The following is a 15,519-nucleotide window of genomic DNA, read 5'->3' on the forward strand; positions in this document are numbered from 1 at the left end:
ATCTCTTTGGAAATAATAGAGAAGGCAGACCTGGAATCTACCTCCATGGTGCAAGGGGACCCTTCAGTTTGGATGGTGACACAGATTTTCTTCTGTATAGAATGTGTCAACTGGATACAGATGGATTCTGGCTGCTGTAGTTGTTAATTTTTTGTTGTTGATTGACATCACTCACATTTTTGCACTTCTGTGTCCCGGATCAACAGGCCCAAGCAATGTGGCCTGATTTTCCGCATGCTTGGCATTGTGTTTTGTGGAATTAGCAGAACTTCCTCAGATGCAGACCATTGCAGCTTGCGCGATGGCTGGAGCATGGCTTGAAAAAATTCTGATAGTTGGCTTGCAACTATCAAAGTTTCTCAATTCCTTCTTCTGGTTCACTATCTTCCATGACTGCTTCTTCTGAATGAACTGGTATTGGTTTCACTTTAAACCCTGTGGCAGCTTGTCTGACTGCCTTGGTACTTTCAGCCAAATGGAATGTTCATTGAGTGTGGGAGAGGACTGACCTTTGGGAATTGTGGCATAGTGGTTACAGATGAGCTTTCCAGAGCCATGTCTTCAGATATGTGAAGGGAAAATCAGACTGGAGACTCTTCTTAGGGAAAAATTACATGGCAACCAATTCCTCCCAGTTCTGCGTCATTTCCCTTCTTGTGTGAATTAGGCCGAAATGCCCCTCTGCCCCAATACATATTCTCCATTTTTTCACTGTTGATAAAATGTTATGTGCCCACATGCTTCTTTCATGGTTGCTCCTTAGAAGAAGAACGGATTTTTGTACCCTGTTGTTTACTACCCAAAGGAGTATCAAAGCGGTTTACAAACACCTTTTCCATTCGTCTCCCCACAATAGTCAACTTGTGAGATATGTGGGGCTGTGAGAGGTCTGAGAGAACTGGGAATGGGCCGCAGTGACGCAGCAGGCCTCAAGTGTCTCAAAGGATTTTCCAATTGTCTTCCCTTTCTCAAAGAAGATTGCGAAAACGGTTGTATGCCTAGGAGATCATTTTGACACAATGTGATACAACTCCAGTACATTGAATTGCCATCATTGGCTTGAGACTTTTTCCTTTGGGCATTTGTAGCTAACAGGTCTTCTTTTTTCAATTGGTATTTTCAGTGGCAGCTTCCACAGCTAGGGCTTCCTCTAAGGCTTGTCACAAAGGCCACAGATCAACGAATCTTGAATCATGATCTCAAGGTTCTCAAACTCACAGTGCCCCGCAGCCAGGCATAGAGCGGCCAGGAACCGGTTGATGGCCTCCCCTTCTTGTTGACTGAGGCAGTAGAAAGTATTGCATCAGGCCATCTCCACTGGCCGGGCCTTGGAATGTTGCTTGAGCGTATCAACGTAGGTAGTGTCATCTGCGGTGCATGGTTGGATGGGAGCCAGCAGGTCTCGGAGGAGAGTGAAAGTGGAGCACCCGCGTATGCTGAGGAGTTTGCTTCACTTTTTGGCTGGGTCTTCAGTGTCATTGGTATCGAAATGACACTCTAGGCCAGGGGTAGTCAAACTGCGGCCCTCCAGATGTCCATGGACTACAATTCCCACGAGCCCCTGCCAGCATTCGCTGGCAGGGGCTCGTGGGAATTGTAGTCCATGGACATCTGGAGGGCCGCAGTTTGACTACCCCTGCTCTAGGCAGGCATATAAATTAACTTTAAGCTTGTTTGTGTGTGTGTGTGTGTGTGTGTGTGTGAAGTAACTGGTTTATTGGCTCTGGATTTTTTTAAAATGTATTTATGAATGAAGGAGGAGCTGCTGAAATCCCTGGAGCATTTTAAAAAAGGGTAAAGGTACATTTTTATAGAACTAGTCTTCCGCATATAGGAAGCTGAGAATGAGGGTACTTTCACGTATGCTGGATGATGCCATTTCAGTCCACTTCAGCTACCGTTTGCAAGTGGATTTTGCCATTTCACACGGCTGTCTGCCAACCTCATGTCTCGGGTTACTGCCCAGTTGCCAGCCCCCCATCTTGCGCCATACAGTCGGTCTTTATAGTTGACATGCCTGTTCATGGGACAGAGTTATTATAGTAAGAATTTTAGGACTGTTTTAGCCTAAAGCTTGTTTTACTTGAATTTGCATTTGACATGTTTTATACCGTGATGTAACCTGCCTGTCAGGATCTCAGACTTGTAAATAAGAATTCCACTGGTTAAAGAAAGAATCTTTATTCAAGCTGTTTCATGCTAAGACCATTTTGTGAGTGGGGGCCCCTAAAAATCCCATAATAAATAAACAAAATCCTGCTGCAAAGTGCCTTGGAAGTGCATTTGTGAAAATGCTCGGAGTCTTTCTCCAGTGTAGCATCTGGATTCAAGTCCAGCATCACTTCACAGACCAACAAGAGTTTCAGAGGTATAAGGTTTCAAGAGTTAACGCTCCCTTTGTCAGAGACAAAGAGAAAGAGGAGAGGACTAAAGGATCTTTGACTCCTGAAATCTTATTGCCCTGAAACCTGTTGGGGTGTGAGGTGCTAATGGATTCAAACGTATTCTTTTGAACACCAACATAGCTGCCCTCTGAAACGAACATGAGCACGCATCCAATGTAATGATTAATGTGGACCACTAGTGGGCAGACCTGGGTTCTAATCCCCACTTGGCCATGAAGCTTCCTGGGGCAGAGTCTGAATTTACTTTGTTTATTCCATTGTCAATCCTGTTGAATTCAGATCGCTTTGAACTCGGGTCTTCCTCCCCCCCCCCCATTGAAACAGGAAAGTCTTCTGCATGTGGTTAGGGTAGTTCAGAAGGAGGGGGGGGAGCCAAGCCTCTTTCTTTATTTTCTTGAAAGGGGGGGAGAGGAGCCAAGCAGAGTGGGAGCCTCTTTCTTTTCTTGGGGGGGGGGGGTGGAGAGGATCGAAGAAGGCAGAGAAGGGAGAAAAAATCCAGGACCGACAGAAGTTGAGAGAAATTAGGGGCTTCTCCTTTAAGGCAAGTTTGTCACATGACCAGGTGTGACCTATCAGAGGTTCTCTACCATGGAGCATTCTTTCCCAATCCGGATTTGAAAAATATTAAGCATTAAAAGCACTCTAAGATATTGCACAATAAAGGTAGGGTCACTCCGGATCAATCCTTCTTGCTGCAGAAGGAAAATTTAAATCGCCCCAAATCCAAACGGAAATCGCATTCTGTGTAGACAGCAGGGACTGAATCGACCTGGGGTTGGAATAAAAGCTCCGTGCAGTTACACCTAGGTAACCTTGGACCAAGTATACTCTGAGCCTGCCTCACAGCGTGGTTGTGATAATGAAAAAGTCAGAATCAAGTACTTCGCCCTAAACTCTTTGGGGGACAGAAGGGATTCTAACATTGACAGCATCCCTCTCTCGTTAATTTTGAAGAGAGCCTTTTGGGAAGGATGGCTCACTTACATTCTACTGCTGAATTTTTTTTCTCCCATGATGCAGGACTGATTCTGAGTTTGCCTTTCTTGGGACAGCCTCCTGACCAGACCTGTTATAACGACGCGGTGTATTGGGAGGTAGGATACAACTGGCACATGTATTTCTTGAATTACCTTTATTGGCATTCCACAGCATTACTGCATATAAAAGAGAGATCAAGCAACTGGAAATACATTTCAACAACAACAAAACAAATTGCAATAGGATACACTTAAAAAGCTTAGATTTAACTCTTAAAACTTCCACCAGAAATTTGCAACCATAGACGTAATTTGTGAAAAGTGAAAAAGTCACTTTGTAAGTCACTCCATTTGCAGTATATGCATTTCTTTCTAAAAGACCTAATGAAAATATTCCACATGGAGGCAGGAAATGGGCACAGATCTCACAGGATCCAAATATGTTCTGGAAGAGAACTACAATCAACCCCACAGGCATGTCTGTTATGCAGATATAGTGTGAAGATAAAACACTGGCATCCAATGTGCAGATGCAAATACATTCTGCAAAGAACTGCATCCTGGAATATGTTTATGGATAGAATCATAGAATTGGAAGGGACCTAGTCCAGCCCTGTGCAGAACACTCACAATCCTATCGCTCATCCACTGTAACCTGCCACCCCCTTAATTATGACCATTTTGAGGTTTCCCATTAAAAGGCTTATTATAGAACATCTGGCTAGTCCCATACTTGAAGCTTCATACATACCTGACATTGTGCCAGGAATCCAGGATACTCTCCAGTATCCCTTCAGACTTTTCTGGGAAACTAACCGAGCATTTCCCAGGAAGGGAAAGAACAGGCCCCAACCCTGGAGCTGACTGCTGCTGCTGCTACAGGAGTAAGGCATAGCATCGTTAACTGCTATACCTGCATCCTCAGCAGTTGGTTCTGAGAAGCAAGATCAATGGGAGAATTACAAGAATTAACTAGTGTAGCTGATAAAATATGCTCCCCACTTAGTATGGGAATTCGACCTAGACTGGAGTCTGCAGCCCTGTATTTTTATCAATTAATTAATCCACAACGGAAAGCGAAGTTAAATGTTTTACCCTCCCCCTTGCTAACCGGGAGATTCAATAACATTCCCTATGAAAATAGAATCTGTCCATGTGAATTGAATTGTGTTGCATATGTCTTGCATATTCTATTGTATTGTCCATTTTATGGTTTCGAGTCAAATTTGTATCCACCTTTTTAACTAGGTGCGCCATGTCTTCTGACCAGGTAGCCAGCCGGGCTTTTTTCCATCTGTGTCAAGCTTGGCTACTAGCACCCTACCTGTCCACTGAACACCTGGCCACAGTGATCTATGCAACGGTCACTTCCAGAATAGATTTCTGTTACTCGTTCTATGCTGGCCTGGCCTTTGTGCTTGATCCGGAAGCTTCAACTAGTACAGAATGCAGCTGCTTGGGTCCTCACAGGTACATTTTGGAGGACCCACATCCAGTCTGTGCTGAGGCAGCTGCACTGGTTGCCGGTTATTTCCCAGATCCGGTTCAAGGTTTTGATTTTGACCTTTAAGGCCTTATGTGTTCTGGGCCCAGCGTACCTGAGGGACTGCCTGTTGCCCTATGCCCCTCGCAGGGCCTTATGCTCTGCAGGTACGAATTTGTTGGCCCCCACCTGGTGGAATGAGCTCCCGGAGGAGCTGCAGGCCTTGCAGGAGCATTATGCAGGGCCTGTAAAACGGAGCTCTTCCGCCAGGTCATTGGATGAGGCTGGGCCGCAAGGAAGATCTGGCCCCCCTTAGCAGCAGTAGTGTAATCCCACCACCACTCTAGAATGGATTATCTTGGGGTAGTATAGTTTTTTGCTGCATCTGTTTTACTTTTATTCTGTTTATTGTATTCTTGTTTTATGGATTTTATTGTACGGTTTTACGGGGGTTTTATATGCTGTAACTCACCTTGAGCCTCTGGGGAGAGGTGAGTAACAAATCTAATAAATAATAATAATAAAAAAATTATAAAGTACCATTTTTTCCAATTCAAATATTATTCATATCCATCACTAATCCATAAATTCATCAATCTAACATTCAATCACACATAAATACAAATATACATTCAAGACTTCTCTCCTAGTCCTAACAAATGAAATAGTAAACCTAAATCTGTGACATAACTATGCTTAGAACCTGCTGTTGTTATGTTAAATATTACAAATTTTCGCAGTCTGGATAGTTTTTTTTTCATATAATTCCAAAACAGTGTCCATTGCTTTGCATATTTTCCAAGATCGGGATCTTTGTAGATGGCAGACAATTTGGCAACTTCAGCATAGTCTGCCAGTTTTCTTAACTACTCTTCAGTGGAGGGAATATCAGGGCTCTTCCATTTAGAAGCAAAAACAATTCTGGCTGCAGAAGTAGCATACATAAATAAAACTCTATGATCTTTGTGGACCCTGCCCTCCAAAAGGTTCAATAGAAATAACTCTGGGGTTTTTTTCAAAATTAAATTTTAACATTTTTTTTAATTCCACAAGTATATTCTCCCAATATTGTCTTGCTTTCTTACATTCCCACCACATGTGAAAAAAGTCACCCCTCTCCTGTTTACATTATAAAGTACCCTTTTTAATGGATAGCCAGAACCCTGTATTGATTGAGGGGGTGGAAATGTTTTGTCAGCTGCTATTTAAACTTCAAAGTTGAGAATTGTTTACTTCCATAATTTACATGTTAGTATAATTGTGGTATTAATTTTATAGTCGTCTTTTGACTTCTACATGCCTGTAATGGTTTTATTAATGCTAAGATAAGACTAGATTGCTGCTAGGGTTCTGCAATTGGGCTGCCAAAGCAGCTGTCCCACCCGTCGCAGCCAGAGCCTGTGAGCGTCATCTGGTGCGCTGGTGCCCACATCTCCCCCCTGCAGCACGGCACTGCGATGGGCGGGAACGGCTGCTTTGGCGGCCGAATCACACAATCCTAGGTGACACCCTCCATTTGGTCCCAAAGAAGTTAAACTGGACTCAGCCAGGCCAGGGCATCTTCAGATCTGGTCCCAGCTTGTTGGAATGCTCTACCCAATGAGATCAGGGCCTTGTGGGAACTTTGACAGTTCCACAGGGCTGGTAAGACAGAACTGTTCAGCCAGGCCTATGGTTGAAGCCTAGAAATACCACCAAAAATGTCTGGGCTTCCTACCTGAGATTCCCTACTGACTCACCTACTGACTGTTAAGGATGCACTTTATGTACCCCTCGAGAGAGAGCAGGGGTGGCCAAACTGTGGCTTTTCCATGGACTGCCAGGGCAGGGTTTCGTGGGAATTCCAGGGACAGCTGGAAAGCTACAGTTTGACCACCCCTGCTCTACAGAAAGGGAGGCAGCCAATGAAATGTTGTGTTCGTGCTCCCGAAAAGCCCCTTTCCCTTTAAAAACTGTTTTTAAAAACCCAAAAACACCAGTAGCAACGAATATTTGTTCATTTGATGTCTCAGAAAGACCTGCTGTATTGTGCTCGGGAACTTTAAAGACAATTGCAGAAGGGAGCTTTGTTTTACTGTTAAGTGCTTCTGAATTGCTTCTGGAGGGACTTCAGCCAGAAAAGCCTTGCTTATTTGTTGCTTTTGCCAGTTTAAGGGGGGGGGGGGAATGGCAATCGTGTCTCTGGAAGCCTGGGGGCAAGAGCTAGGGAGGGACATTCCTTCTACCGCTGTTTTGAGAACGCACATGTCTTTTTTGGATGTGTTGCAGGTTGTTCTCAGGAGTTTAGCATTTTTTAAAGGAGGAATCCACTTTTGATGATTCCTCGGAAAGCGCTATATCAGAGTGTTGCAGGAGTGTTGCAGATTTACGTTGCATAACGTTAAAAAAATAGTGATACACAATGGTATGACTTCAGCAACATTAACGCTTTGTGGAATGGCTCCCAGTCAAGGTCCAAGGGGCCAAACACTCTCCAAAGGGTGTTCCTAACTGCTGGTATCTCTGGGAACTGCTAATGACTCTTTTGCTTTTGTGGAGAGCCTTAGGAATGGATCGGGGAAGGAGGCTCCCAGGGAGTGATGGGATGAGCTCTAGTGGGCTGGCAGGATTGGTTGGTGCCTGGGACAGAGGCCTGTGGTATGCAGTGATCCACAACAAACATCCTTTGCACCCACTTTCTCCCTCATAACACATAGATGTTCACACTTAGGAGGGGTGGGAGGGTATAAATCTGGGAAATCTTTTCTGGGGGTATATAACTGTGACACGAGATATGTAGTCCATCTCCAACTTGGAGAGACTGTAGAGGTGTAAGAGTGAGGCGTATGGTGTATGTAGCTTGTAAGGGGTCCATTCTATATACTTTTGACCCTGCACCTGACATTTCTGCCAAAACTAGAAGAAGAAGAAGAAGAAGAAGAAGAAGAAGAAGAAGAAGAAGAAGAAGAAGAAGAAGAGTTGGTTCTTATATGCCGCTTTTCCTTACCCGAAGGAGGCTCAAAGCGGCTTACAGTCGCCTTCCCATTCCTCTCCCCACAACAGACACCCTGTGGGGTGGGTGAGGCTGAGAGAGCCCTGATATCACTGCCCGGTCAGAACAGTTTTATCAGTGCCGTGGCGAGCCCAAGGTCACCCAGCTGGTTGCATGTGGCGGAGCGCAGAATTGAACCTGGCATGCCAGAGTAGAAGTCCGCACTCCTAACCACTACACCAAACTACTTTCTGGGCTTGATCTTAGTTCTGATGGGATTGCACTGGTTCCTCTAGGCACATTTCACTGGTTCTGCTGGACTTTCAAAAATGCTCCTCACCTTCAGTTTCTACTGCAGAATTTCTCAGGGAATTTGATTCAGTTATGCTGGGCTTCTATTGCTACTTTTTTTGCTGTTGGGGGGACACCTTCTTTGGGGGGGGGGGTGTGACTTGGACCTTGTAAATCCATTTGCCACCAAACATGGAAGGCAAGTAGAGGAGAGTAAGCCAGAGATCCCCTGTGAGTTTGGTGTCTCTAGACTGTACAGGATCTATTCTGTACACTCCTGAATCTCCTGAGCCTGTCATTTCCCCAGAAAGCACTTCCCAGAAGGCACCTGTTTTTGTTGTTGTTGTTTTGCTGGGGAGGAATAATTCAGACCCTGTAAATCTGAACCACGTTTTCCTCATTTGTGCCTATCCCTAATGGGGTTGCCAGGTTTGGGCTGGGAAACACCTAGAGATTCGGGGGGGGGGGGGACCTGGGGAGAGCCCATCCTCCAAAGCTGCCATTTTCTCTAGGGGAACCCATCTTGTTCATCTGAAGATCAATTGTAATAGTGGGAGACTTCCAGTGAAACCTGGAGGTTGGCAACTGTAGACTCATAGCTTAAGCTTTAGATTTATCCTAGCTGGCAAAGACAAACTTAGAATGTCTGCCTTGGCTCAGAAAAAAAGCTTTGCTTTATTCCGTTACCAATTAAATGTATTGCCTAAGAGAGAGAGAAAGGTCATTTTTCACTGTAGAACCTAACTACAGTGGGATGGAAAACAAATCAAATGGGGTGGACTCATACATTTCTTATTTGTATTTCCTTCTAGATCCCTGTAGAAGAGGAGGCACAAAGAAACAGTGTGGATCACAAGGAAGATCACGACAAATTCGATCTTGAAGCATAGAAAGAAAAGAACTTCTTTCCTTTGCTTCTGGTTCTTTCTTCATTTTGTCAAAAAAACATCCTGACCCAACTTTGTTTTTCTACCTGTTTTTCTGTCCTAATAATTAGTGCAAAACCACTAAAAAAGACTCAATAAAATATTATCAACAGGATCTTTGGGACAAATATTGTGAATATATCCTTGCAGTTTTCAGAACACACAATATGCACACACACACGTAACCTATGTATTGGGATGGATTTATTTTTATTCCAAACGTTTGTAAAACTGCCATTTCTCCAAGCAGCAGGGATGCAGTAAAGAGGAAAACAGTAACACGAGCACAACGTGGCATATTTTCAGAATGAGAAGATTATAATTACAGCAAAAACGTAAAAGTGGAGTCTGATAGGGTTGCCAAAGTTGATCCCCGCAGTGGATCCCTGAGGATGGTTGTTGTTAGGTGCAAAGTCATGTCCGACGCATCACGACCCCATGGACAGTGATCCTCCAGGCCTTCCTGTCCTCTACCATTCCCCGGAGTCCATTTAAATTTGCACCTACTGCTTCAGTGACTCCATCCAGCCACCTGATTCTCTGTCGTCCCCTTCTTCTTTTGCCCTCGATCGCCCCCAGCATTAGGTTCTTCTCCAGGGAGTCCTTCCTTCTCATGAGGTGGCCAAAGTATTTGAGTTTCATCTTCAGGATCTGGCCTTCTATGGAGCAGTCAGGGCTGATCTCCTCTAGGACTGACCGGTTTGTTAGCCTTGCAGTCCAAGGGACTCGCAAGAGTCTTCTCCAGCACCAGAGTTCAAAAGCCTCAATTCTTTGACGCTCAGCCTTCCTTATGTTCCAATTTTCACAGCCATACATTGCAACTGGGAAGACAGCCTTGACTAGACATACATTTGTTGGCAGGGTGATATCTCTGCTTTTTAGGATGCTGTCTAGATTTGCCATAGCTTTCCTCCCCAGGAGCAAGCGTCTTTTAATTTCTTTGCTGCAGTCCCCATCTGCAGTGATCTTGGAGCCCAGGAAAATAAAATCTGTCACTATCTCCATTTCTTCCCCATCTATTTGCCAGGAATTGAGAGGGCCGGATGCCATGATCTTTGTATTCTTGATGTTGAGTTTCAAGCCAACTTTTGCACTCTCCTCCTTCACCCGCATCAACAGGCTCTTTAGTTCCTCTTCACTTTCTGCCATTAGAGTGGTATCATCTGCATATCTGAGATTGTTGATATTTCTCCCTGCAATCTTGGTCCCAATTTGTGACTCCTCTAACCCTGCCTTTCTCATGATGTGCTCCGCATACAAGTTAAATAGGCAAGGCGACAGTATACAGCCTTGCCGAACTCCTTTCTCAATTTTGAACCAATCAGTGATTCCATGCCCCGTTCTCACTGTTACTTCTTGACTTGCATATAAGTCTCTCGAGACAAATAAAATGCTCTGGTATTCCCATCTCTCTAAGAACTTGCCACAATTTGTTGTGCTCCACACAATCAAAGGCTTTAGCATAGTCATTGAAGCAGAAGTAGATGTTCTTCTGGAACTCCCTAGCTTTCTCCATGATCCAGCGTATGTTGGCAATTTGATCTCTAGTTCCTCTGCCTCTTCGAAATCCTGCCTATACTTCTGGAAGTTCTCGGTCCACATATTGCTGGAGCCTAGCTTGTAAAATTTTGAGCATAACTTTGCTAGCATGAGAAATGAGTACAATGGTGCGGTAGTTTGAACACTCTTTGGCATTGCCCTTCTTTGGGATTGGAATGTAAACTGACCTTTTCCAATCCTGTGGCCATTGTTGAGTTTTCCAAATTTGCTGGCATATTGAGTGTAGCACTTTTACTGCATCGTCTTTTAAGATTTTGAATAGTTCAACTGGAATGCTTTCACCTCCACTTACTTTATTGTTGCTCAGACTTCCTAAGGCCCTTTTGACTTCACATTCCAGGATGTCTGGCTCCAGGTCAGTAACTACCCCACTGTGGTCATCAGGGATGTTAAGCTCGCTCTTGTATAGTTCTTCTGTATAATTTTGCCACCTTTTAAAAATCTCTTCTGCTTCTGTGAGGTCCCTACCATTTTGGTCCCTTATCATACCCATCTTTGCATGAAATGTTCTCTTCATATCTCCAATTTTCCACAACTGATCGTCCTTTCGGCTTTGGCCCAGTCGCTTCATTCATTCTGGAGCTACTCGTACTAGCTGTCTGCTCATCCCCAGTGGCATATTGGACACCTTCTGACCTGAGGGGCTCATCTTCTGGCATCATATCGTTTTGCCTTTTGAACTTGTCCATTAGGTTTTCATGGCAAAGATACTGGAGTGGTTTGCCATTTCCTTCTCCAGTGGATCACCTTTTGTCAGAGCTCTCTGCTATGATCTGTCCATCTTGGTTGGCCCTTCACGGCATAGCTCATAGCTTCACTGTGATGATGGTTAAGCTGCTGCATTTTGAGCCAGCCACAGTTCCTGAATCCTCTCCAATGGAAGCCCCAGGTAAAGTGTGTCATAGTACTCGAGCCTTGAGGTTACTGTTGCATGAATCACCATGGTTATCTGGGCTGTCTGATGGGTTAAAATCACTTAGAAGCACAAATCGGGGATGGATGAGTCCCACCAGGCCAAATGCTCCTCTGCGTGGGTTCAGGAAGAGGTGAGGCAACCTGCCATGACTAAAACTCCAGCCTGCAGCCCGGCATGAAACCTCCAATGCATAAATGGTCCAAAAGAGCAATACAGTTTTCTTTTGATCTACAAAGTGCCAGAGTAGCCAAGCCAGCCATCTGGTGCTTAGAATGGGCAAGAACAGCCTTGAGATAACTCAAACACAAACCTTATTGCCCTAGGCCATCACAAAATCAGATACAATAAAATTGTTAAAAACAAACAGAATAAAAATTACACTTGACCCAGACATTCTGCCCATCAGCCCACAGTCTTTGCCACACGGCCAGCTCAAATCTTTCTTGCGGCCAAATCAAAGGTGGCAGCCCTTTGTGGCACAAATGAGTCCGTATCGGAAAGCAAACACCTTAATTTATCATAATCTTTAAAAAATGCCCCTGGAATAGCCTTGAGATAAATAAGTGTGAACTGGACAAGCCTTTGAAATGCAGGCAGAGAGGGGGGATGGGAGGGGCGCTATTGAATGGGCTAGGGAAGGTGCCACAACTCAGCAGGAGATCAAGGAGCATTGGCAATAAAGCAAAACTTAGAAGGTGATGAGACAGCTAGCCTGGCCAATCAGGACAGGGCCTTGTAATATTGACTGCAGTAATTACTATCAATGATTAATCAGAGTTAGACAACATATAAAACAAGTATTTGTGCTGCTCACTGCAGGTCGACCTCATCCTGGACCCAACTGTATTTTTACCATCTGCATTTTATCTACTTCAAACACCTTCTGAGGGCAAGGCCATAGATTTCAAGGACACTGCTGTTCCTCTTTGTTTTCACCATGACAGTTCTTTGGATAAAGGAGAGTTTCTGGAAAACCAGCAGCCAAGACCTCCCCACAGGTCCAGGTCCAAGGCCATGGCCCCTCATTGGAAATCTCCACCTCATGGATGCGAAGATGCCTTGCAGAACTATGTACAAGGGAAATGTTTTGTGCTTCCCATAGAAGACAGCCAGCTTTGGTGTAGTGGTTAGGAGTGGTGGCTTCTAATCTGGCAAGCCCGGTTTGATTCCCTGCTCCTCCTCCACCTGCAGCTAGCTAGGTGACCTTGAGCTAGTCATAGTCCTAATAGTGGTATTCTCACAGAGCACTCTTGTCAGAGATCTCTCAGCTCCACCTACCTCACAGGGTGTCTGTTGTGGGAAAAGGAAGGTAAGGAGATGGTGAGGTGCTTGGAGACCACGTAGTGAAAAGTGGGGTATAAAACCCAACTCTTCTTCTTCTATGTTTGTTTATTAAAATAGTTATGCCCTGCTCTTCCCATAACTGGTTTACAAATTCATAATTTAACCCCCCAGTACAATAAAACCCAACTGACCGTCCCTCACTAAAATGTCTGCTTTCTACCTGCCATTAAAAGCACGAGCACATAGAATAAATTTGTAGCAACTCCTAAATACCTCACCCCCTGCTCTTCAGAGAGCCCATTCCATAGGGCGGGAACTAGAATTCATTCTAGGTAAGCGGTTCACAAACCTTGGGGTTGGGATCCCAAGTGGGGTTGATAGACCCATTCCCGGGGGTTGCAGGGATGTTGGCTGCGGCGGCAGCAGCAGTGCCATAGCCTCCTCGCCTCCTTTGCGCTGTGGACAGAAGAGAACGCCGGAGAGAACTGCAGTGGCCCGAAAGACGGGAGCCAAGGGACAGGCAGGGCTGCCAGGAGAGCCGGAAAGCCGCCTGTTGGCTGGCGATCCACCTCTTGGAGCAGGTGGCTTCTTTAACCAAAGTTCCTGGACAACTAATGCAGCAGTGCCAAACAGAAAGCACCCTTCTTCAAATGTATTAAAACTTTCCAAGCACCGTCACCCACAGTCATTGCTTGAAAAAAAGGGCTTTTTAAAATGGAAACTCGTGTCAACGAATCCATGCGAGTGCAGCATGTTTTGTCCCATAAAGGAATGTTTTGGGAAGAGAAACCAAAAGACACCTCTCTGTGGAGCAATGACTACACACATATTCATTGCCACTTGTATTTTAGGTTTTAAAAAAAATTAAAGGAAAAAGGGGTTTTTGGTGGCACAAGCATATTGATTTCATTGGCTCTTCAGTTTGTTTGACAGTGAGAGGCTGGCAGAAATGCCACAAATTTGTAGCGATACAGGCAAGACCAGAAACTTGTGGGTAACGAAAACAGCGCTAGTGGGAGAGCCTTTTTTCTGCTAGAAACGGCTGTGTGTGTTATCAAGACTATTAATAGTAGAGCTTTATGATGGCGCTTACATTTGGCTACATTGGCGGTTGTGCGGAATGGCCCCTTGAATCACCCATCGATTTGCAGCATGGCCTGTCAAAACCTGTGATTTGCATCTAAATCACCCCAGCGAAGAAGAGCAGCAGCAGCGAGTGCGGAGGGGAAGGAAGGGGAGGGGAGAAGGAAGGGGAGGCGGGATGGAAGGGGAGGGGAAAAGCAGCGGCCCCCTCTGAACAGTCTGATCCAGCACTAGCCCAAAAGGAGGGAGCCAAGGGACATGCAGGGCTGCTAGGAGAGCCGGAAAGCTGCCTGTTGGCTGGCAATCAACGTCTCGAAGCAAGGATCTCCTTGAATCACCCATTGATTTGCAGCAGGGCCTGTCAAAATCTGCAATTTGCTACTCACATCTAAATCACCCCAGCGAAGAAGAGCGCGGCGGTGCACATGCAAAGGCACTGGCTGCTGAGTGTGGAGGGGAAGGAAGGGGAGGGAGGAAATGAGTGTCTGCGGCCCAGGCAATGCCCTGCCCAACAATTTCCAGAAGTCCTGGAATCATAGATTCATAGAATAGAATCATAGAATCATAGGGGCTTTCTGCACTCCTTCAAAATCGCACAATGGTTGCCAATTGAAAACGCTACTGATTTGCCGTTATGCACAACGTCGTTGACAACCTGCCACACACCTGAAACCGATCCGCAAAAAGCGCTTTCTTGTAGCGCTGTCAGGGAAATCCCCAAAAGTGGATTCACCCTCCGGAAAGCGCTACACTCCTGCAACCAATCTGCAACACTAGCGGGAAAGTTCTGTGCGTTACCATTGTTGTGGTTTCTACAAAGTCCCTCCCCCTGGCTCTCTCCTCTGATCTTCCGGCGAAGCGATCACCATTTTTTTTTCTCCGAGCGAGCGGAGATCAATGCACCGGTGAGCCTCCGTTTAGAGGCTTCCCCGGCTTCAGTCCCTCCCCAGAGCTGTTTACAGTCACTAAGCACAAACAACAGAGAAGCGCGTTTGCTGATTTATTTTCCCTTTATTTTTCACACTGTTTTCGGCCGAAAATCGCGCCCGTGAGGGGGGTGGGGTTTTTTTTTTCACTCGGGGGGAGCGTGGCAACGATGAAATGGCTCAAACACGGCTCAAACACACCTGCCAGCTGGATGGGTCTCTCCGTTGCAACGAAGCAATGCATATTCGTTGCAACGGGTGTTTTTTTTTTTTTAACCTTCCTTAAAGGGAAAGGGGCTATTTGGGAGCATGATAACGGCCGCCCATTGGCTGCTTGACGGCCAGGGGCGGGACGAGCTCGGCAATAGCGCTTCCTTTCTAGCGATTTTTGCTGAGACCGGAAGCCTGTGGGAAACGATGGAAATGCAACTGGATTCCACTACAAAGGCAGGTATGCATAACGACGAATTCCACTATTTTAAATGGCGATTTTTAATTCAGCAAACAATTTGCTACAAGGATCCTGGTGCGGAAAGCCCCATAGAGTTGGAAGGTACCTCATGGGTAATCTAGTCCAACCCCCTGCACTATGCAGGACACTCACAACCCTATCGCTCATCCACAGTAACCTGCCATCCCATTGAACCTTTACAGAATGAGCCTCTCCGTCAGATGGCTATACAGCCTCTGCTTAAAA

The 15,519-nt window shown here is 45.5% G+C and overlaps 1 protein-coding gene across 1 annotated transcript in view; it reads left to right on the forward strand.

Moving 5' to 3' along the window:
* Positions 1-9,160, forward strand: part of RHAG (Rh associated glycoprotein) — a 50,282-nt gene extending 41,122 nt beyond the window's left edge. The window contains exons 9-10 of the mRNA XM_077316097.1: positions 3,426-3,499; positions 8,940-9,160. Coding sequence (XP_077172212.1) covers positions 3,426-3,499; positions 8,940-9,017 — 152 coding nt within the window. The 3' untranslated portion in view covers positions 9,018-9,160. The remainder of the gene's footprint in view (positions 1-3,425; positions 3,500-8,939) is intronic.
* Positions 9,161-15,519: the final 6,359 nt, after the last annotated feature.

This window comes from Paroedura picta, chromosome 1, assembly GCF_049243985.1.
Source record: "Paroedura picta isolate Pp20150507F chromosome 1, Ppicta_v3.0, whole genome shotgun sequence".
Lineage (NCBI taxonomy): Eukaryota > Metazoa > Chordata > Lepidosauria > Squamata > Gekkonidae > Paroedura > Paroedura picta.